General features: G+C 41.1%; 1 protein-coding gene and 1 long non-coding RNA gene across 3 annotated transcripts; both read left to right on the forward strand.

Moving 5' to 3' along the window:
- Positions 1 to 311: 311 nt before the first annotated feature.
- LOC119016510 lies at positions 312 to 3865 on the forward strand. The gene is made up of 2 exons (XR_005074179.1): positions 312 to 427; positions 649 to 3865. It is a non-coding gene; the product is annotated as an uncharacterized LOC119016510 (long non-coding RNA).
- A 7692-nt stretch (positions 3866 to 11557) lies between these two features.
- Positions 11558 to 22862, forward strand: asns (asparagine synthetase). 2 transcript variants are annotated; one of them, XM_037092354.1, is made up of 12 exons: positions 11558 to 11642; positions 13705 to 13960; positions 14270 to 14507; positions 14601 to 14786; positions 14868 to 14969; positions 15466 to 15593; positions 15694 to 15820; positions 17581 to 17687; positions 18633 to 18733; positions 19370 to 19451; positions 19567 to 19722; positions 21036 to 22862. In XM_037092354.1, the coding sequence occupies exons 2-12, from the start codon at positions 13712 to 13714 to the stop codon at positions 21243 to 21245; spliced, it is 1686 nt and encodes a 561-aa protein (XP_036948249.1). In that variant the 5' UTR covers positions 11558 to 11642; positions 13705 to 13711; the 3' UTR covers positions 21246 to 22862. The 2 variants fall into 2 exon arrangements, with proteins under 2 accessions (XP_036948249.1, XP_036948250.1); XM_037092355.1 differs by lacking the exon at positions 11558 to 11642 and adding an exon at positions 11681 to 12222.
- The last annotated feature ends 122 nt before the right edge of the window (positions 22863 to 22984 follow it).

Below are 22984 nucleotides of genomic sequence, written 5' to 3' on the forward strand. Positions count from 1 at the left end.
TTTGAAAATGAATGTAGGATATGTAAAATCCGTCGAAAACCTGGGGTGAGCTGAGGCCAAGAGGAAATGTTGCAAGACTGCTCAGTTTAAAAGACGAAGGGTCACACCACCTGGCATTGCTGCAAGACGGTTAGATTGTTGCGAAATCCCAACCATCGTCAAAAAAACGTTAGCTGTCATCAAGGGATTATTAGTCAGTGAGTGGAGAGATAGCTGTAAAATGTCCTAATAAGGTCATAAAGCAAGCCACTGTTTGAAGCAAGAGTATATAAACCGAGAAGCACGGACTTCCACTCACTCAGACCTCAGCCGGGGTTGTGATTTGCCTCAAGGACTTGGACATTCAGCAGGAAGGGAAGGCATGCCATGGAAAAGAACTGACTCTCTCCATCTCATCTACATTTGAGTATTTTTAACCAGGCCTCAGGTCTTTTAGATTAAATTATTTTAAGTATTGTGATTTTATCAATAAGGATTTTTGATGATGACTGATAGAAACTGAAATAAGTATTGAGCTGCATGCTTTGCCCTTGCTAAAGTCCATGCAATAAAACCAACATAACCTCTGTGTGTGTGTGTGTGTGTGTGTGTGTGTGTGTGTGTGTGTGTGTGTGTGTGTGTGTGTGTGTGCGTCTAAAATCTCTGCAGATCAGGATCAGACTGACCTGAGATTTTCAACATGGCTGCTGCGTGGTTGAAGGGTGTGCAACCTCGGATTTGTTTGGACTACAAAGATACCCTTAATAAATGATTTAATAAATGATTTGCGAATTTCACCAGCATTGTCAACCATAGCCGCCACAGTCACGTGTGCACCAGTTCACTGCAGAGCCCACCCCCATGACACACCTTAATAAACAAGCTGCTTTGAGTGGAGATATTTGCGAGAAACACAACAAACGTGAATCGGACACTTGCACAGAGCACTGGTATGTCAGAGATACGAGACGACAACAAACTGGAATCGGAATCTGTGGATGTTCTTGTGGGCAGGATGCTCCATCTCTCTGCGGCTTGCAGTGGATTTATACCCGCAGATTTAGCCAGCGGTTCAGTCCCGTTCTGTGGATCTAAACAGACTGGTGTGGACCAAGTTTGTTTCGGTCTGAGGAGGTCCGGTTACACGAGGACAACAAACTGGAACCAGAACGTGCGGATGTTCCTGTGGATGTGGGTAGATAGATGCTACCCTACACACTCTTGATGTGGGCTATCCATAGAATCTTCACTCCCTTGGCCCTACACATTCTGAATGTCTGGATACTCTCTGTACTCGTCTGTAAGTTACACTCTTATGTCTCAAAGTGTTTCTCCAGGCTTAACTTCATGCTGGTGCGTTTACTACTTGCTTACATTGTGATTACTGCTCCGGTTAGCCAACTGTAATTGAAGAAGAAATTCTTCAATCCATTAAAAAAAAAAAAAGTTAAGGTTAGTTCAGACATGTAAAACTTACAAACACAAAGAACAAATGCGTGTACACACCCATCCAGCTGAGGAGAGGGGACTTCTTCTTGAATTGCCTTTCCCGAGGTTTCTTCCCGTGTCCTTTCAAGATTGTTCTGAGGGTCATGGCAACTTGTTCCCTGCTTCTTAGAGAGCTTGGGCTCGGTAGCTGTTCCTGATCTGGGTCTGCAACGCCCACTGACACCATCACCAACAATACAAATGAAATGAGTTCAAATAAAAGAAACCGGCTTAAAAAAACAAACAAACAAAAAAAAACAATAGTCAGCTGTACTCGAAGCCCTGTACTGTACATGAATGCAGCTCTTGCCCCACAGGTGCAGTAGGCAGTGCGTCAGTCTCATAATCTGAAGGCCGTGAGTTTGAACCTCACACGGGGCAGTGGTTCATGAAGCTCCTTTGGTGTGCAGGAGGCACTCCTGATGACTTTCTATGACTCTGTAGTGGCTTTGGTCATTTTTCTATGGAAGGAAGAGACTTTAGAAGTCCAGCTCTATCACAGCACTGGGCAGCTCCATCAGCGATAGACTGATAAAACCCAAGTGAGTGAAGGAGAGGTATCACAGGTCCTTCTGTCCAGCTGCTGTCAGACTCCACAACCAGCACTGCTCCCACTAAACCTCACTGTGCAATACAAACTCTTTTACATAACCCATTTCTCTTTTTGGTTTTGCACTAACTGGGCAATTTTCATACCCATGTTTATTACACTGCCACACTGTTTATATTACACTGTTTATATTTGTAGATAGTATGTATATATGAGTATTACCATTTCTTGATTTTTATTTATTTTTCACTATTATCATTGTTTTTTGTAATATGACTGTCCTTTGGCTCCTTTGACGGACATATTTCTCAGTTTGCAGGACTGATAAAGGAATTCTCATTCTGACACTAGAGTGTTAGAAGGTTATGTGCGTTGTCGTAAATTGACTTCACTTTTCTTGGTTGGTCCAAAACATTTCGAAGATCAAAAAAGTCACCAGGAGCTTCATGGCTGAGTGCAGCAGAAATGTATTTGCCGGCAGACAAAGAATGAGATCAGACACAGACAAAATCTGTGAAAAAACTGACCCGAGGTTTAAAGCACTGAGCATCCTCTTTTAAAACCAAAAAACTGGGAATGTCTTCTCAACCAATCCCTGCTCTTCTTGATTTCTGCTGACACTGCTATTTTTCCTCTGGAAAATCCCTGTTCTTCCTTCCGCACCTGCGCGTAGCTTCGGTGTACGTGACTCCAGTATGTCTGACTCCATGCATAACTGCATGTACACCAGTAGCTGTTTGCCTCGCTTTGTTTTGTTGAAACAGGTGCTTTTCCTCTACATATATAATTGGCTCTTACAAACTCTGGCCTTCAGGCTTTTTGATACCCCAATTCCCTTCTTGATATACCCCAATATATCTGATCACGCTTGGCACTGCATTTTTAAAGAACAATAAAAGTGCTGTGTATTTGGTTCACACTTCACCTCATCACACTGCAGTGAGTAGATGCATTTTTCAATCAGATGGTGCTGGGTAGTAAGTCTCAGCATATCCTTCATACTTGATTACCCTTCATTTCTTATCTTTATCATTATAGCAGTTATTATCAGTTATCAATAGTCACTACTGTGGTTATTTTATATTGAACAAGCATGTGTGTGGCTTACTGCGTGTGTTTATATGAAGAACATGGTAATCCCTTTAATGATGCATGTGTTTGTGAGAATGACTGTTTCACTCCATTTAAAAGTGAAAGCATTCAGACTGCAACCCTTGATATCATAACTCCTGACTACACAGTGTCCATTACCCAGATGTTGCTCTCTAGAATGGAACCGAACTCACTGCGGAAGTCAGGTAAATGATCATAGCTGTCAGACAGTTCTAAGAGCATCCCACATGTACGTCCAATTGGCCTTCTCGTGAAATTGATCTGAACTGTAAAGTCAACCTTAATAACACCAGAAACCAACGAATCAGAGCCAGTGCAGAACCTCAAAAATCTCCCAAGGTTTTCTTCATTAAGTTCCCCTGACGTATCTTTTCAGGTGCTCTGCCTGCTTGGATGTCACCCTTGAAGGAAAGTTTAATATTCCTGCTACTTTCTTTGGGGTGGGGTGTGAGGTCACTATACATTTTGGTCAGTTCCCCAGAGCTGAGATGAATCTGTGTCTGTGTGATCTCTCTGCAGCAGTCGATGACAAGCTTTGGTTTCTGCACCAGTTCCTTGTGAGATATTTCATCTGAGATTTCTGGAAGAGTAGCAGCAGTGACCCTCTTCCGACATTCATATCTGTCAAGCACTTCAAGAAGGTCATCATCATCAGCAGAGCTAAAATCATCCAATGCATGCCTGAGGACGTCTTGTTCTTGTGAGCTCACAAACTAAAAAAAGCTTGCCTTCAGATCACTGTGCACTTTTTTTTGAAACATTCTTTTTATTGAACATTTTCAAAATTATAACAGTCCAGCACAGTGTATTTAATTTTAGATTATATGAAATATGTAGTAAATCCAGAATACATCCACAGCAATGATCTCAAAAGTCATTATTAGGTCTAACATTTCAGGTAGTTACACTCTGAGGTCTATGGTACTCCAACAACCTGCCAAACTTTGCTGTAAAAAGGTCCCTCTAACCATTAATACCAAATCTTAGTCTTTCCAGAGAAATATAATCTGCAATCAAAGACTTCCACAGATGTGTTGAGGGAGGTTCGTCTCCAACCCATTTTGTCATAACAGCCTTTCAGCCCAACATAAGTAAAAAAAAAATTACAGTGTTCTTATATGATCTTAGTGGAGGGGCAAGTTTGATTGGCAAGTACTGGCAATTTCAGGGTCAGAAAATGCCTCTATCATTTCGCTGAAGCTGTTTGAGTGGTGCAAGACCAAAATTGCAAGACTTTGAGGTAACTCATCAAGCTGATAGATCAGCGCGTCACTGAGGGAGTCATCATTCACTGTTTGCTTTGCACCAGAAATGATCTCAGAGTCAGGGTCATCCTCAAAAATAGCATAGTTCTTGCCCACAGAAAAAGCCATGGGGTCTCTGATGACAAGTGTTCTGATTCCTTGACTTGAGCTTGCAAGGTTTTCTCTGGTTACTGAAGAATCTGTGAGGACGTCATGGGGCTCATCTGTCGAATCCTGCCGATAACTTCTGTCCACTGATTGTTCATCATCTGGCTCATTATCTGGTTCATCATCAGGCTCAGAGACACAATCAGCACGGCCATGGTCGTCATCATCTGACTCTTCACTTGGCACTGATTTTGGCTGAGTTGATATGTAGAAGCGCAGAAGTGGGACAACATAACCTCTGTGTGTGTGTGTGTGTGTGTGTGCGTCTAAAATCTCTGCAGATCAGGATCAGACTGACCTGAGATTTTCAACATGGCTGCTGCGTGGTTGAAGGGTGTGCAACCTCGGATTTGTTTGGACTACAAAGATACCCTTAATAAATGATTTAATAAATGATTTGCGAATTTCACCAGCATTGTCAACCATAGCCGCCACAGTCACGCGCGCACCAGTTCACTGCAGAGCCCACCCCCATGACACACCTTAATAAACAAGCTGCTTTGAGTGGAGATATTTGCGAGAAACACAACAAACGTGAATCGGACACTTGCACAGAGCACTGGTATGTCAGAGATGCGAGACGACAACAAACTGGAATCGGAATCTGTGGATGTTCTTGTGGGCAGGATGCTCCGTCTCTCTGCGGCTTGCAGTGGATTTATACCCGCAGATTTAGCCAGCGGTTCAGTCCCGTTCTGTGGATCTAAACAGACTGGTGTGGACCAAGTTTGTTTCGGTCTGAGGAGGTCCGGTTACACGAGGACAACAAACTGGAATCCGAACGTGCGGATGTTCCTGTGGATGTGGGTAGATAGATGCTACCCTACACACTCTTGATGTAGGCTATCCATAGAATCTTCACTCCCTTGGCCCTACACATTCTGAATGTCTGGATACTCTCTGTACTCGTCTGTAAGTTACACTCTTATGTCTCAAAGTGTTTCTCCAGGCTTAACTTCATGCTGGTGCGTTTACTACTTGCTTACATTGTGATTACTGCTCCGGTTAGCCAACTGTAATTGAAGAAGAAATTCTTCAATCCATAAAAAAATAGTTAAGGTTAGTTCAGACATGTAAAACTTACAAACACAAAGAACAAATGCGTGTACACACCCATCCAGCTGAGGAGAGGGGACTTCTTGAATTGCCTTTCCCGAGGTTTCTTCCCGTGTCCTTTCAAGATTGTTCTGAGGGTCATGGCAAGTTGTTCCCTGCTTCTTAGAGAGCTTGGGCTCGGTAGCTGTTCCTGATCTGGGTCTGCAACGCCCACTGACACCATCACCAACAATACAAATGAAATGAGTTCAAATAAAAGAAACCGGCTTAAAAAAACAAACAAAAAAAAAAAACAATAGTCAGCTGTACTCGAAGCCCTGTGCTGTACATGAATGCAGCTCTTGCCCCACAGGTGCAGTAGGCAGTGCATCAGTCTCATAATCTGAAGGCCGTGAGTTTGAACCTCACACGGGGCAGCGGTTCATGAAGCTCCTTTGGCGTGCAGGAGGCACTCCTGATGACTTTCTATGACTCTGTAGTGGCTTTGGTCATTTTTCTATGGAAGGAAGAGACTTTGGAAGTCCAGCTCTATCACAGCACTGGGCAGCTCCATCAGCGATAGACTGATAAAACCCAAGTGAGTGAAGGAGAGGTATCACAGGTCCTTCTGTCCAGCTGCTGTCAGACTCCACAACCAGCACTGCTCCCACTAAACCTCACTGTGCAATACAAACTCTTTTACATAACCCATTTCTCTTTTTGGTTTTGCACTAACTGGGCAATTTTCATACCCATGTTTATTACACTGCCACACTGTTTATATTACACTGTTTATATTTGTAGATAGTATGTATATATGAGTATTACCATTTCTTGATTTTTATTTATTTTTCACTATTATCATTGTTTTTTGTAATATTACTGTCCTTTGGCTGCTTTGACGGACATATTTCTCAGTTTGCAGGACTGATAAAGGAATTCTCATTCTGACACGAGAGTATTAGAAGGTTATGTGCGTTGTCGTAAATTGACTTCACTTTTCTTGGTTGGTCCAAAACATTTCGAAGATCAAAAAAGTCACCAGGAGCTTCATGGCTGAGTGCAGCAGAAATGTATTTGCCGGCAAACAAAGAATGAGATCAGACACAGACAAAATCCGTGAAAAAACTGACCCGAGGTTTAAAGCACCGAGCATCCTCTTTTAAAACCAAAAAACTGGGAATGTCTTCCCAGGCTTCATGGTCTCAACCAATCCCTGCTCTTCTTGATTTCTGCTGACACTGCTATTTTTCCTCTGGAAAATCCCTGTTCTTCCTTCCGCACCTGCGCGTAGCTTCGGTGTACGTGACTCCAGTATGTCTGACTCCATGCATAACTGCATGTACACCAGTAGCTGTTTGCCTCGCTTTGTTTTGTTGAAACAGGTGCTTTTCCTCTACATATATAATTGGCTCTTACAAACTCTGGCCTTCAGGCTTTTTGATACCCCAATTCCCTTCTTGATATACCCCAATATATCTGATCACGCTTGGCACTGCATTTTTAAAGAACAATAAAAGTGCTGTGTATTTGGTTCACACTTCACCTCATCACACTGCAGTGAGTAGATGCATTTTTCAATCAGATGGTGCTGGGTAGTAAGTCTCAGCATATCCTTCATACTTGATTACCCTTCATTTCTTACCTTTATCATTATAGCAGTTATTATCAGTTATCAATAGTCACTACTGTGGTTATTTTATATTGAACAAGCATGTGTGTGGCTTACTGCGTGTGTTTATATGAAGAACATGGTAATCCCTTTAATGATGCATGTGTTTGTGAGAATGACTGTTTCACTCCATTCAAAAGTGAAAGCATTCAGACTGCAACCCTTGATATCATAACTCCTGACTACACAGTGTCCATTACCCAGATGTTGCTCTCTAGAATGGAACCGAACTCACTGCGGAAGTCAGGTAAATGATCATAGCTGTCAGACAGTTCTAAGAGCATCCCACATGTACGTCCAATTGGCCTTCTCGTGAAATTGATCTGAACTGTAAAGTCAACCTTAATAACACCAGAAACCAACAAATCAGAGCCAGTGCAGAACCTCAAAAATCTCCCAAGGTTTTCTTCATTAAGTTCCCCTGACGTATCTTTTCAGGTGCTCTGCCTGCTTGGATGTCACCCTTGAAGGAAAGTTTAATATTCCTGCTACTTTCTTTGGGGTGGGGTGTGAGGTCACTATACATTTTGGTCAGTTCCCCAGAGCTGAGATGAATCTGTGTCTGTGTGATCTCTCTGCAGCAGTCGATGACAAGCTTTGGTTTCTGCACCAGTTCCTTGTGAGATATTTCATCTGAGATTTCTGGAAGAGTAGCAGCAGTGACCCTCTTCCGACATTCATATCTGTCAAGCACTTCAAGAAGGTCATCATCATCAACAGAGCTAAAATCATCCAATGCATGCCTGAGGACGTCTTGTTCTTGTGAGCTCACAAACTAAAAAAAGCTTGCCTTCAGATCACTGTGCACTTTTTTTTGAAACATTCTTTTTATTGAACATTTTCAAAATTATAACAGTCCAGCACAGTGTATTTAATTTTAGATTATATGAAATATGTAGTAAATCCAGAATACATCCACAGCAATGATCTCAAAAGTCATTATTAGGTCTAACATTTCAGGTAGTTACACTCTGAGGTCTATGGTACTCCAACAACCTGCCAAACTTTGCTGTAAAAAGGTCCCTCTAACCATTAATACCAAATCTTAGTCTTTCCAGAGAAATATAATCTGCAATCAAAGACTTCCACAGATGTGTTGAGGGAGGTTCGTCTCCAACCCATTTTGTCATAACAGCCTTTCAGCCCAACATAAGTTAAAAAAAAAATTACAGTGTTCTTATATGATCTTAGTGGAGGGGCAAGTTTGATTGGCAAGTACTGGCAATTTCAGGGTCAGAAAATGCCTCTATCATTTCGCTGAAGCTGTTTGAGTGGTGCAAGACCAAAATTGCAAGACTTTGAGGTAACTCATCAAGCTGATAGATCAGCGCGTCACTGAGGGAGTCATCATTCACTGTTTGCTTTGCACCAGAAATGATCTCAGAGTCAGGGTCATCCTCAAAAATAGCATAGTTCTTGCCCACAGAAAAAGCCATGGGGTCTCTGATGACAAGTGTTCTGATTCCTTGACTTGAGCTTGCAAGGTTTTCTCTGGTTACTGAAGAATCTGTGAGGACGTCATGGGGCTCATCTGTCGAATCCTGCCGATAACTTCTGTCCACTGATTGTTCATCATCTGGCTCATTATCTGGTTCATCATCAGGCTCAGAGACACAATCAGCACGGCCATGGTCGTCATCATCTGACTCTTCACTTGGCACTGATTTTGGCTGAGTTGATATGTAGAAGCGCAGAAGTGGGAGTTTAACAGCATTGTATATCATTTCGATGGAGACATCCTTGGGAAAAGGATTTTGCTTAAAATCCCAAACATCAAATTCAAAATCAGATTTATGACCTTTGCTGGATTCTCCATCTGGAAAGAATAGTGACTTCTTCAAATCCTGCCTGGATGTTAACTGAGATATTTCTTGTTACCCCACCTTGCTTTGCCCTGACCAGCTGTTATTTTGCCATCAGTGTGAACCCATCCTATTTCGATACTTCTTGTGGATATTTTTGCTCTAGCTATTTTGGTTTTGTTGAAGGTCTCTGGCTCCTCCACCCCTGTGTGGGTGTCCTTTCTAAGTTTGAGCTTCTCCCTTAGCTTTTCATAAAGTCCCTGCTTTCGCTTTAACGATTGTGTTTGACGTTTGCAAAAGTTGAACAAAGCAATCCTGTCTCCATATGGTAGGAGATAATTTGCCAGTTGAGCATCTTCCATTAGCAGGATGACCTCTCTGTCAATCTGTAAATAGGGAAGACACGTGTCTGATGACTTAAGATGTAAGGGGACGATAAAGAGGAGGAGAAGGAGAGGATAAGGAGAGGAGAAGAGTGGGAGGAGCAACAATAGCCAAAAACAGTGTGTATTAAAAAATGTCTCCTAAACATTCTGTTCAATCCAAATCATTTCCATGCCTGGAATTTTTTTTTCTTCTAATTTCATTACTTTTCCAGGAATTTCATGACCATGAGAACCCTGCTTATCAATGTCAAATACGAAATGACTGAAGAAAAAGTCAAAAAAGTAACACCGTTATATACGCTATGTAGGCCAATTATTACCACTATCACTTCTGTGCTATATATGAGGTAGATGGTTTTGCCTAAAGTAATAAGTAATACAATAGATAAACAAGCAGTGATGTCCAATCAGTAATAAAACATATCAGCAATAAAGAAGAAAGTATTGCACAATTGCACTGAAAACTGTCTGCTTCTTAAAAATATAAACAATACAAATAGCCTTCATGACAACACCTACATGATAAGGGCTAATAAAGACGGTATACAATGAAAATGAAAAGAGGAGGATGAATAAATTAAATAAATTGCTCTAAAGAAGATTTAACCTGCATTCTGTCAAATATCTTGGTTACTAAATATGGTCAAGAAAAGTGAATTCTGAAGGAAACTAGGAAACTAACTAGCCTAACTAACCAGTTCATCTTGTAATCATAACAGTGCATTTTGCTCTTCAATCCAATTGACTCAATCCAACAGACTCCCTGTCAATGAATCGCAAAGGTTTAATTGTAATATGAAAAATAAGAGTATTTGGACATTATCTTCTTATTATTGCTAGCACCCAAGAATATTTGGAAACAGCATCAGACCTAGGTATAGATCACGGCACTGTTGATTTATTAAAAGGCGAAACTAGGTACTAGCGGAAAATTGTGCTTGCATTTCTAGTAGGGCTGCTCAACTATGGCAAAAATGACCACAATTATTTTGTTCAATATTGAAATCATAATTATTTAACACGATTAATGATTGACTTTGGAAACATCATGTATTTATTGAACTTTTTAAGAAAATTGTCTTTTTAACAGTGAGTTTCACTGAAATACAAAAAGGCAAAAGAGCAAAGCTGGTGAATGAGAGGAACAACATTTTTTTTGATTATTTCATTACAAATTAAGACAAATGTTTTCCCCTTGTACTTGACTGGTCTTAAATCAACACCAGACCGTCTCCTAATTTTTGGAAAGAAGCGGTACACAAGACAAAGCATCGTTGTGAAATGGAATTCGGCGGATTAATTGTTTTATCTCAATTATCTTGTTAATACCTGTTGACGACCAAGACAAACAGCGGCTCAGGCTGAGGCTGCTGTTTGGTTGACCTTTTTCTTGTATTATTATTATATTATTCTCGTATTATTGCGACTTTCTTCCCGTAACATTACGACTTTTTTTCACGCAATATTACGACTTTATTCTCGTAACATTATGACTTTTTTTTTTATCTTAATATTACGACTTTATTCCCGTATGATTACGACTTTATTCTGGTAATATGACTTTATTCTTGCAATATTACGACTTTATTCTCCTAATTTCCCAAAATGTATTTATTTATTTATTTATGTATTTATTTATTTCTGGCCCTAATACTCCGTCATAGTATTGTAAAATGCTATGATGTGATAAATACATTTTTCAAAATTTTTCAATTAGTTCTGCAAATTTTTTTCTTCAAGATTTCATCATTTAAGAGGTAATTTTTTTCCCAATATTTCTTCCAGAGGGAAATGCCACAGGAAGCACCCTCGTAGCATGGAGTGGGCCATTTCTAGTACCCTCTACTTACTACATAGCAAAATTCAATTATGGACCTCGGTATTTCTGAGGTCCTGCGTCCGGCCCCGAGGATACCACACGACGACAGACCACATGTATAGGTGATGCAACAATCCATGAATTTGCAGACGGATGTGAACTGTCAAGTTGAAAAAAAAAAGAGTAAAATAACAGCTTATATGTAAGCTTCAAAATAAAATGTTGCTTCGCTCTCACGGTAGCCCACATGGGTGCTATATAGATTAGGACGCTCTTGTTGTGAAGAAGCAGGCAGTACTTCCGGTTACCGATTGGGCTCAGTACTACAGTCAAGTGCCATCACCATTCCACTTGTCATCAGCACGGAAATAATAACAAAGAGCAAGGTAAGTGACTCTGCTAGCAACAAATGTGGGCTTTGTTCATCTATTCACATTCTATTTACGTTGTCACGCGGTGGTGAGGAATAATGACGTCCACTGCTGCGGAGTTTTTAAACGAATTCTCATCCAAAAACTCCGTAGTTTGAAAATTGTCCTTAATAGGCTGTTAAAAAAAGTGTACACCACATAGAGCGTGACTTTTGACAATACCGAATAAGCAGGGTGTTTTCTGAAAATTCGGCTGACACATGAGCCACCAAGCAGACTTTTAGCTGAGAGTAATTCTGGCAGGGTTCATGGCAAATTGCCCCCGTGCACCCGCTCCGGACACACCATGAGGAGGGCATAACACAAAGGATGAACCTGGCTTACATTATATTGAATTAGGTGCTGCTATGGTCTCTGCACAAGTCCGTTAGCCTGCCGCTAGCTGTCCACGTTTGTGCCCATAGCTAAACATAGTAGGAATTTAAATGGAGTTTGGCGTTTGATGTCCCTGACACAAGAGAACGGACCACATTTAAACCATAACCGTAATGAAAGTCTGCACCTGAAAACCTTTTGTTTCCTATGAGCAAAAAAAGTAGGTCTTGTATTTTAAATTACGTTGAGGCTCATATGCATGTGTTAAGATTTGTTGTTGTGCACCAGTAATGAACACATTTTCATTGCAAAGTTAATCACTGGGTCCTAACTGGCATGACGCCCAGGGCGAAACCGAAAAAGTGGTGGTTTACCCCCACTTCCAACATTACTTTATGCGGTTTGCAAAGTGTATTATTTGAAAGCAGGCTGGCTCAATTTATGTGTATTAATAACACTAAAATATTCTCAGCTGCTGGCGGTCCATCGAGGGGACAGACTCGTAAACCAAACTCCATTCTAGAAGCTGGTGTTTTAAAGTGGGGCATTATTTTTTCGCAGTAAAAACTGTAGTTACAACCTCACAAAAGGCCATTTAGTCCACAGGCACAATCGGCGCACATGTCATTCACTCAGTAACACCATTAACTGACCTGTGATGAGGCGTTTGACACAGACACCTGCTGATTGGCCGACTGTCATGGTTTATAATTTTCATCTGGTCTGCAGCTGGCCTGAAGCCACAGATCTCTTCTGAAACTGTCTTTCATTCGTTTGGGAGGTAGATAAAATCTGCTGTCTTCAGGGAAAGTGGGAATTTCTCTGAGGTCAGGTTCCAGGTTCCCACCCCAGTTTTTCTCTGTGTGTTATGTAATAGTAATGTGCCCCACATGAGTACACAACCACTCCTTTCTTTTCCTGGGACACATGAACCCTCCTTCTGTCGGCAATGAAGTAGTTCTTTCTATGCACAATATGTAAGTGATCCACTGTAATTCATTGCCTGCAGAACAGGTGAAAACAACCACACCACTGAACACTCGGTGTTGCATAACCCCTCCTGTAAATGGTATTGTATTTATATGGTGCTTTTCAAGTCTACTGACCAATCAGAACACTTAAAAACACTCGTCACATTCACCAATTCACACACACTTTCATATACTGATGACAGAGGCTGCCATGCAAGGGGCCGACAGGCTCATCAGGAGCAGGGGACGAGCCGCTCTATCTCCTGAGCTACATGTGGCTGTGCACTCACAATAGTTCTTTGGTATCGGTGTCTTTACAGTGTATGCATCTTGACATTCTAATTTGGTTTACAGCAGTTTAAGACATTTTTTACCATCAAACTTTTTTTTACTCTCCAAGTTTTTCTAAGAAAACTTTTAAACAGTTTAGGAACCATATATATATAATGTTTTCACAGATGATACAATCATAGTGTTTCCCACAGAATCAGACTTTAATTGTAATAATTAAACGCTTGGCCAGACAAAAACTTGCTTCAAGTTATGGTCAAGCCTACTGCGTTAAATGGCCCTCCTCTTGTTCTTTGTTTCTTTTACCGGCTGACTACAAACCTCTGCCATCCAGTATATAACATCATGCTATTCACTGATGGGTGTGCTGTCCTACTTATAAAGTGATTATTAATCAACTCTGTATATGTCTGTCACTGTTTTCTTTCCATTTTCATCAGCTGTGAAATGTGTGGTATCTGGGCATTATTTGGGAGTGATGAGTGCCTGTCAGTTCAGTGCACTAGTGCCATGAAGATTGCTCACAGGGGCCCTGATGCCTTCCGCTTCGAGAATGTCAACGGCTTCACCAACTGCTGCTTTGGCTTCCACCGCCTGGCTATCGTGGACCAGCTGTATGGCATGCAGCCTTTGCGCATCAAGAAGTTTCCATTCTTGTGGCTCTGCTACAATGGAGAGATTTACAACCATCTAACGGTAAGGATCCAGCTGACAGTCAGGTTGTCAGGTGATGTTCTTTGTTACTCATCACAAGCTGAGTAATAGCAGGGTATGTACAGTTGCTTTAATGTAGTGTTTTCAAGGTTTGAAAAGTGCTTGGAATTTAGGATAACGTGCTGGATACTGCCAAGTCTACTTAAAAAACAGGTGACACATTTTGCCAAACTCAGGTGGCCATTGGAGGAACTGCAGTATTTGCCATTTCTACTTCATCTAAGCTTTTCAGCATGGGAGGTTGCTGTTTAAAATAACCCTGTTTGTGCCATTTCTCCAATTTCTTTTCAGCTGAAGAAGCAGTTTGAGTTTGATCACCAGACTAAAGTTGATGGTGAGATTCTGCTCCATCTGTATGACCGCTTTGGCATCCAGAAGATGGCTTCCCTCTTGGATGGTGTCTTTGCTTTTGTTCTGCTGGACACCATTAACAGAAAAGTCTTTCTGGGTAGGGACACGTATGGCATCCGGCCTTTGTTCAAATTCCTCACAGACGATGGATTCCTTGCAGTATGCTCAGAAGCCAAAGGTAATGGGATAATTTATTACCCCTCTTTGAATCTTTTATACTCTTGTGTTTTACAGCTTTTTAGCATTGCTTGACTTGTTATTGTGATTGAAGGCCTTACAGACCTTACTCACGCAATGGACACCCCTGCCAACATCATCCCCTTCCTCCCTGGACACTTTGAAGTCTTTGATTTGAAGCAGAATGGCAAAGTTCAGTCCATTCAAATGGAGCAATTTCACTGCTGCACAAAAGAGCCTGCTCATAGCATCTATGACACTGTGGAGACGCTGCCTACAAGTACGAGTCTCTTAACAATTAACTTGTGTTAATTTAGTCATTTGGTTAGCATTTTGTGTAAACATTCTGATGTGCCCATAGGTTTTGAGGAGGAAACTGTGAAAGCGAACATCAAAACCCTGTTTGAGAATGCTGTAAGGAAACGTCTCATGGCTCACAGGAGAATTGGCTGTCTTCTGTCAGGTAAACTGAATTCTGCCATCTATGAACTGAGGTAGCCTCTTTTTCTGTGTTTTAACAGTGATGGGAAGAAACATGTAAAGATGTAAAACTTATGCTTTTTATGAACTTACATTGATACATGGAAAACAATATAAGCATTCATAAAATAAACAAACAAAAAAAACATGTATAGCCTTGTGAGACAATAAATATCATATAAAGAATCAAATCAACCATTTTAGTTAATTTCTTGTTACTTTCCGCTGTACTTTGGCTTTAATACACCCTTCCTGACACTTGGCCTTGGGTAAAGTATACCTTCAGACAACCTTATTTATTCATCAATTTGTAATTTTACTTACTTTAAGTTACTACTACTAGCATTTCATCATACAACCCTGTTTTGATGATGAACCTTATACCTATTTGAAAGTGTAGCCTGAATGTAGTTATTTTCTGGACAGCGTTATTGATGAAACAGGTGACCATTAATCTGGTTTGCGTTCATGATCTTCAGGTGGTCTGGACTCCAGTTTGGTTGCTGCTACGCTGGTGAAACTGGCCAAGGAGGAGAAGTTGCAGTATCCTATTCAGACATTTTCAATTGGGTCGGAGGACAGTCCAGACATAATCGCTGCTCGCAAGGTCAGTTCTTGCCATATGTTTCTCCTTTCAGTAAGTTTAACGGTTTCAAAACATCAGCTTGTTTTTTTTTATTTATAGTCTGCTGGCTTGTATTTGTCAGGTTGCAGCTCACATCGGCAGTGAACACCACGAGGTTAACTTCACTGTGGAAGAAGGCATCCAAGCTGTAAAAGAAGTCATCTTTCACCTGGAGACCTATGATATCACCACCATACGTGCCTCTGTCGGTGAGTGGGGGGTGCAGCAAATTTACAAAATTGGATTGAAAGATGAAGGTTGTCGCATGTCTTCCATACCTCAGTTAGGCCAGCTGAGGAGTGGCAATTGAATGTTCTTTTTGTAGACAGCAATTTGAGTACAAAGTCATTTGCTGTAATGAACTAAGGAAGTAACAGTTTGCAGTAAACAAGATGCAATTAGCACAATGTACAACATAATGGAAAAAGAAATTATTTGATGATGATATACCGTACCAAATCCATCCTGTTGCCTTTAGCTAAGTAAGGAGAAAAAAACAAGGTGCATCTGTTAGATGGAATAAACCATTTTTAGTCTGTCCTACAGATATGTTCAGTATCTTTGGTAAAAAATAACAAAACATGCTGAATTAGAATTGGTTGCATGGAAATCAGACTAAATAGCTTTTTTAACCATGCAAATATTAGAATAGTTAAAGTATCATCAACAGAATATAAAAAATGTTATGCAATGCAGCAGAATTTCATTTGTAACTACTGTAAAAATCGACAGCTTGACTGAGCTGTCGATTTTTACAGTAGTTACAGTAGTTACATAACTTGACAAATATAGGAGTTATTGCAGGGCTGTTGTGTTAGAGTGCACAGGTGTGCTTAACAAACAGGTAACTGGTATTTAGGCTGTTAGGCACATGAAATTTATGTATACCAAGTGACATAATCTGAGTTATTGAGACTACCGTAACATTTTTTCTGACCCTTTATTTGGAAGTTAGAAATTACACTGATAGGAGCTCTAATTAGCTCTCTGAATGTGTTGCCATTTTGCATTGATTCTTTTAAAATTACCATTTTTGTCACTTTAAAAAAAGATTTACATTACTCATGAATTCATGTTAGAACAAAGAAACAGAAACTGATTCGGTGCATGCAATGAATTTCATACATTAACAGTTCACAGCTTTGTCTGTTGGAATCCATGCACACCACTGATCCAAAATACAGTATACTATTGAAATGTAGTTGAATAAGTCCATATTTCTGTTTCTGAAAGTTTGAATGCCACCCTGATTGATCAGCTCACTGATGTGACAAAAATGTGTCTGAGTATGCTGCATCATGGCATTCCTCTTCCTCCTGACTGGGTTGTGGAATCCAGGGAGATTAGTTAAACGGTAAGAGAGATGGGTGGGGGGCAAATCCGTCTAACCCTCAGAGCCAGCCGATTGGGAGCGTAGCGTGGGTGGAGGGGGTGTTGCAGTGGCAAAATTAGGCATTTGGTTGGGTTGGAAGCTCACCAATATGTGGGATATTTACGTATAAATATCCCACATATATATTAATAAATAAAGTATGATGAATTAAAGATGTAATATAAAACATTCCTGCATTGAAAGTCTTCAAACAACTAGGCCTTTTTTATAGCATAAATATAAGGTGAAAAAAGCTTTGAAATATTACCCCTGTCTGTGAAGATTTCTGCCTGAGTCATCTTCATCAGCATTGAAGACTCTGTAGGGGGGGTGCCGGGGCATGTTACCCCAGAACTTTGCTTTGGTTATTCTAATATTTGGTATTTCTCCATGACATTGCTGATGGTAAGGTAAAACCCTTTGTGACCAGTGTGAGCACAAACTGCTCGCTTTGAGTGATAATCATCAACACAGCTCAATCATCCTAAATAATTGTGGCCATCTTTCAAAGTATTTCTATATGCGCTATTGTGACTTGACAACTTTGTGTGCCGTGGCTTTGTAATCAGGCTCTTATCTCTGTTCCTTCCACTGTAGGGATGTACTTGGTTGCAAAGTACATAAGGGAGAAGTCAGACAGTGTGGTGATCTTCTCTGGAGAGGGTGCTGATGAGCTGACTCAGGGATACATTTACTTCCACAAGGCAAGTCCTCCAGAGATCAGTCACTACTACTGAGTCACAATAATGTTTTAGTAATTTATAGCTTTTTTGTCTTGCAAAGCAAACACATTTGGCATGTGACATTATGTGTTGATATGTATTAGATTATATATTGTGGTATACTGAGGTGATTAGTATATATTATGTTCAGCAACAGGAGAAACACCATACATTTATTTTAGACACAGGACCGTCTGGACCATTTTTTTCGGGGGGGGGGGTTCCACATGGAAGCAACTCAGTCAAAGTTATGGAACTCCTCATTTAATTCAGTGGCGTAGAGACCACTGAGCAAACTAGGAAAAAGAATATGGAGCATGTAACATTAAGCGGCACCATGTGACCAACTGAACTCCCTGAGGGGAGTATGCTTCTGGCATATAGAACAGCAGGGTCAGTTAACAGTGGGTGAAAACATTGTGTTTGCTGACCTCTAGTGGCTGAAATTATTACTTTTCTGACCTTCCTCACATCGTGACTTGAACTCCATCGAGAACATGTGGACAGTGCTGAAGAAACAAGTCTGTGTCAGGAAGCCAACAAATGTAGTTGAACTTTACCGAATCTCAGTCAGGCTCTAGTTTTCCCGCGCATTGAACTACCTTGACCCCCCTGGGCCTTCACCCTTACTCAGACCTTGTTTTGATTTTGGAGCATCAAATAAGGACCCAGTAACCATAGTTACCTTTTCAGCAGTGACAGTGTCTTTTTAGAGAGCACGAAAAAACCTCAGGTCAGGGAGAGGGGGATCACAGCTGAGCCCCGCTGGGTGCTGAGAGGAGACTTTCCGCACGACTTCTGCGGCACAGTTTGTGTTGTGTTTGACACAGAGGCTGCATATGTTTGTGTAGGAGTGTAGGTGCTTGTTTGAAAGTGTCTGAGATGACATGTATGTGTAGGTGCTACAGCGCTGTTCTCTTCCCTCAGGCTCCAACTCCCAAAGCAGCAGCAGAGGACAGTGTTCGACTGTTGAAGGAGCTCTACCTGTTTGATGTCCTCCGTGCTGACCGCACCACGGCTGCACATGGGTAACACCTTACCTCCTGTTATTTGAAAATTAATTGATTGAATCGTAGAATAATGTCTGTTTGCAGGCTGGTGGCAGCTGTGGAACTGAATTGAATTTTCAAGTGTTTGAAAGAAAATATCTGTCCTGCCAACATGTTCCATCAGTGTGCTTTCTGTTTTCTCACTTTTATGAAGCAAGTCAGTTAACTTATTGGGAAGAAAAGCGCTGACATAAAGTACTGGCATAGTATTTGCACTAATTAGTACTATGCAACAGCTTTTTAGGGAATGTTTTTTTCAGTCGCCTTGATGAAATGCCTGAAAGGTTTTAGATCTCATCTTTAATTTAACCACTCAAAGGTAACTCCTTCGTGAGAGGAATGAGATTAAGTGGTCGACAGCAACGTGATTGAAGAGCCTCGACATTAAAATGAATAATGCATTATAATTAGGGCAAAATGTGATTACTTAAATAATGAGCCTGAATATCTGCGGGGATGAAAACCACCAAACCAGTGAGGACATACAAAGTAAATGAACTGAAATAAAAGTACCCCAGTGATGACCAGTGATGAATGATGCTAATGGAACTAGATCATCCGATAAATCGAGGGCTGCATTTTTTATTTGTTTGTCTCGACTTTTCTTTCTCTCAGTCTGGAGCTCAGAGTGCCTTTCCTGGACCACAGACTGACAGCATACTACCTCTCTCTGCCCGAGGAGATGAGGATTCCCAGGGTCAGTTGATCTGTACAGCTGCTTTGTTGTCCGAGCACATGAGCCAGTGTTATTTCACTGTCTGAGACATGTAGGCTGCCTTTTAACGATAGTGTTGTGTTTCCTGTGTAAGCAGCATGAGGTGGAGAAGTATCTCCTGAGGGACTCTTTCAAAGGTCTCAATTTGATCCCTGATGAGATCCTGTGGAGGCGTAAAGAGGCCTTCAGTGATGGCATGATGTCTGTGAAGAAGTCCTGGTACACACACCTGCAGGAGCATCTAGACTCTATGGTACAGTATGTCTTACTGTTATAAATTTAGGTTTCTTGAACCATCGTCCCAAGCCAGACAGATCGCACAAGATCTCTCTCTGCTGATCTTATAGTGTGCGGTGTTCTCCGTAGTGCACACCACACACTGACCGATTCTTCAGCAGGGTATCAGGTTCTTCACGCTCAATATTACAAATCTTGCATGGTCAAATGTGACTTTAGTGTAAACAAACATGGCGGATGAACCGGAAGATGCAGTGGTGGCTGTTTTAGGCCCATTACTGGCTAAGAAAACCAAAACCAAAACAAAACGACTATGGAAAAAGTCAGGGAAATGGCGAGAGTGTGAGCTGTATGCGTTACAGCGCGAGTTGGAGGTGAGTAAAAATTGTCACAGGTATTACAGATAGCTTTGAGAGCAGCACTGAGCGCTCTGCCCCTGGTACTGCGAGTCACCATAGCAACAGGTAAATAAAAGGCTGACGGAGAAACACAGCCTGGTGTCTTGATTGGCTGTTGGTCCGGTACACATGACATCACACGCTGTGCGTGCTCTGCTCCGCTCGGAACACCCAACAAACTACAGGATTTCTAGTCGCAAATATTAAACATGTTCATTATTTACGATCTCTCCTTCTGACGCCTTCCGAGCGGATCTGACCATACAAAATCACTCTTAACACACCTCACACCACTGGAAAATCAGACACGATGTCCTTTGCAAACATAAGATAATCGGGCCTTTGCTGGCTTTGATTGTAAGGGGACAATCGGGACAAAAATCACCCCAATTATCCTGTAGTGTGTACCTGCCTTTAAGTGTATAGTGTGTATAGTGTGCAAGTTCTCAAGTGCTGGTATTGAGCCAGAGGTAGATTTGGCCTGTGGGTTAACACAGCGTTACAGTGTTACAGCCTGACTTGATTTTTGGTGCCGATACTGATATTTGGGGTTAAAAAACAAAATCCAGTATTTAATTTATTGGCTGATATGCACACATTTTTTTGCCATGATCCCTCACATGTGGTTATTACATTAACACTTGTGACAAAGATATGTGATGGAGGCAGGATATAGGAATAAACCTTATTATCTAAAACAACATCAATCCACTGAAACACTAAGCTTCACTGGAAATTGAATTATTACAAATTACCCCAATAATCCTTTTTCTTCGTTTATGATCTGTAAGTGATTTAACTGATTTAGCAGTGAGAACAGCTGGCAAATGGAGCAAAGTTTTTTTTTCTGTCCAACATGTTTTCCAGTATATTTGGAGGAAGACAGTAACAGTCCCCCTGTGTCTGACCTGCCCCGTGAATCTCTTCTCAGGTGAACGATGACCAGATGGAGAGGGCTCACAAGACGTTCCCTCACAACCCTCCGTGCTCCAAAGAGGCCTACTACTTCAGACAGGTGTTTGAGAAGCACTACCCGGGCCGAGCCGAGTGGCTCTCCCATTACTGGATGCCCCGTTGGATCAACGCCACCGACCCATCAGCCCGGACCCTGTCTATCTACAAACCTGATAAAGATCAATGAGCAGCCAATCCGTCTTTCAGTCAGCGACGTGTTGGGCTTCTCAGATCGTTCTACATGTGTCATACTTAACTGTACTCTGTTTAACTCGGACAAAATTGAAGTCATTTGGAATTAGTTGTTACACAAGTCACACTGTAAAGGAGTTTGTGAGATTTTCACAGTACCTGCCAGAGCTGGTGTTTAGGGACTTATTTCTACTTGGTGCACAGTGCAGGCGGATTTAAACCTCTGGCCACACGTTCCAAACTCTGTATCATGGTTAATACTTAGTAATGTAACAACTAAGGCACATGCATTTTACGTGTGATTTCAGCCACAAGGACCTGCGATGTCGCCCAAAGGATCCATCTAATTTGAAACATTTTGAAAGAAGCCCTGTGGAACTTCTGTGTTGTGCTGGTAACAAATCTAATCTACTATTGTTCTGTTTTCACTGTTAGCAATGCCAAGCTACTCAAAAATGTTCTTCACAAAGAAATCCACAGTGGAGCTGCTTTAAGTAACTTAAACGAATCATCCACAGTCTTGTTTAGGCGACCAAGAGAGACGGAGAAGCTGTCATTAATCACGTCACGTTACAATCTGCTCACATGTGGCCAGTAAAAGTGATCTGTGAACTGCCTCCTTAAGTAAATCATTCCACAGCTCAATCTGACCACTGAAGTCTGATGAAGACTAATTTATGCTTGCTGAAATAGAGTGTTGAGTGAACAGCCTTCTTTTGTTTCTTCTCCAGTCCATTTAATACAAACTTAGCATTTTTTTTAATCGGCAACCATTTTCTGGAGCATACAATTTGTCATGAGCTCTATTTCATACCTTTGTACGCGGCCATTGGTGTCTGATTCCAAACCTGAGATGGGTCCTCCATCACTGTAAACACCTCATCATTTTTTGTGACCTTATGATTTAATTACAGTCCCAAATTTGCCAGAACAGCTGCAGCTGACTGACTGTAAGACCTGCCCTGGGTGAGCTGCTCACCCTGAAACGTTTTCTGAGTGTGAGCCACATCTGTTACAAAACCAGCTTTTCTGTTGTGCCAAGAAGTTTTTTATTTAAATTTCTTTTCAAGAATATTGTCAAGGGCACTGAAATGATGATCAGTCACCATAAAAATCTCCATAACAGAAAAAGAAGAAAAAGTACAGCAGCATTTTCCTGCTGATGCTGCTTAGATAATGTAGCCTCATAAATGACCACAGACATAATGATAGATATATTTTAATAGTGTATGACTGTCTTGCTATCTAACTGCTAACACCAAAAAGGGCTGATGCCTCAGCTTTTGGACTGACGTCTGATGTAGACTGATGACTGATATCTTTACAGCTTCTCATGGACAGAGGTGACTCATGCGAACAGTGTCAGTGAGACGGACATTGCTTATCACGCTGGTTGATGCCGCCTCTGCTGTTTGTTGACTGGGAACTGGGTGTTTTTTAGAACTGGCTATGCAAAGAGTGTGTGTTACAGGTACATAATGTTAAACTAGGGGTGCGCGATTGTAGTTACAGGTAGAAACTTGTCAGTCTGATTTTGTCAGCAAATTATAATGAATTTCCAGAGAATTTTACTACATATGATAAAATGTTAAATATCTGATTATTATCCGTATTGCCTGCCTCTAGTTTCTTGTGTAGAAATATGAGAGTGAGCTACAGGAACTTGATAGCATCAAACCCCAACACCCTGAGGATACGTCAAACATTTTTAGCTTCATAATCTGAAAATAATTT

This window comes from Acanthopagrus latus, chromosome 3 (genome assembly GCF_904848185.1).
Source record: "Acanthopagrus latus isolate v.2019 chromosome 3, fAcaLat1.1, whole genome shotgun sequence".
Classification (NCBI taxonomy): Eukaryota; Metazoa; Chordata; class Actinopteri; order Spariformes; family Sparidae; genus Acanthopagrus; species Acanthopagrus latus.

Excerpts from the sequence above, each read along its gene's own strand:
- asns (XM_037092354.1), top strand. The coding sequence starts at position 13,712 with ATGTGTGGTATCTGGGCATTATTTGGGAGTGATGAGTGCCTGTCAGTT. Across the intron at positions 15,821-17,580 it reads CACCATACGTGCCTCTGTCG|GGATGTACTTGGTTGCAAAG; the intron begins GTGAGTGGGGGG and ends CTTCCACTGTAG. Across the intron at positions 19,723-21,035 it reads AGGAGCATCTAGACTCTATG|GTGAACGATGACCAGATGGA; the intron begins GTACAGTATGTC and ends ATCTCTTCTCAG.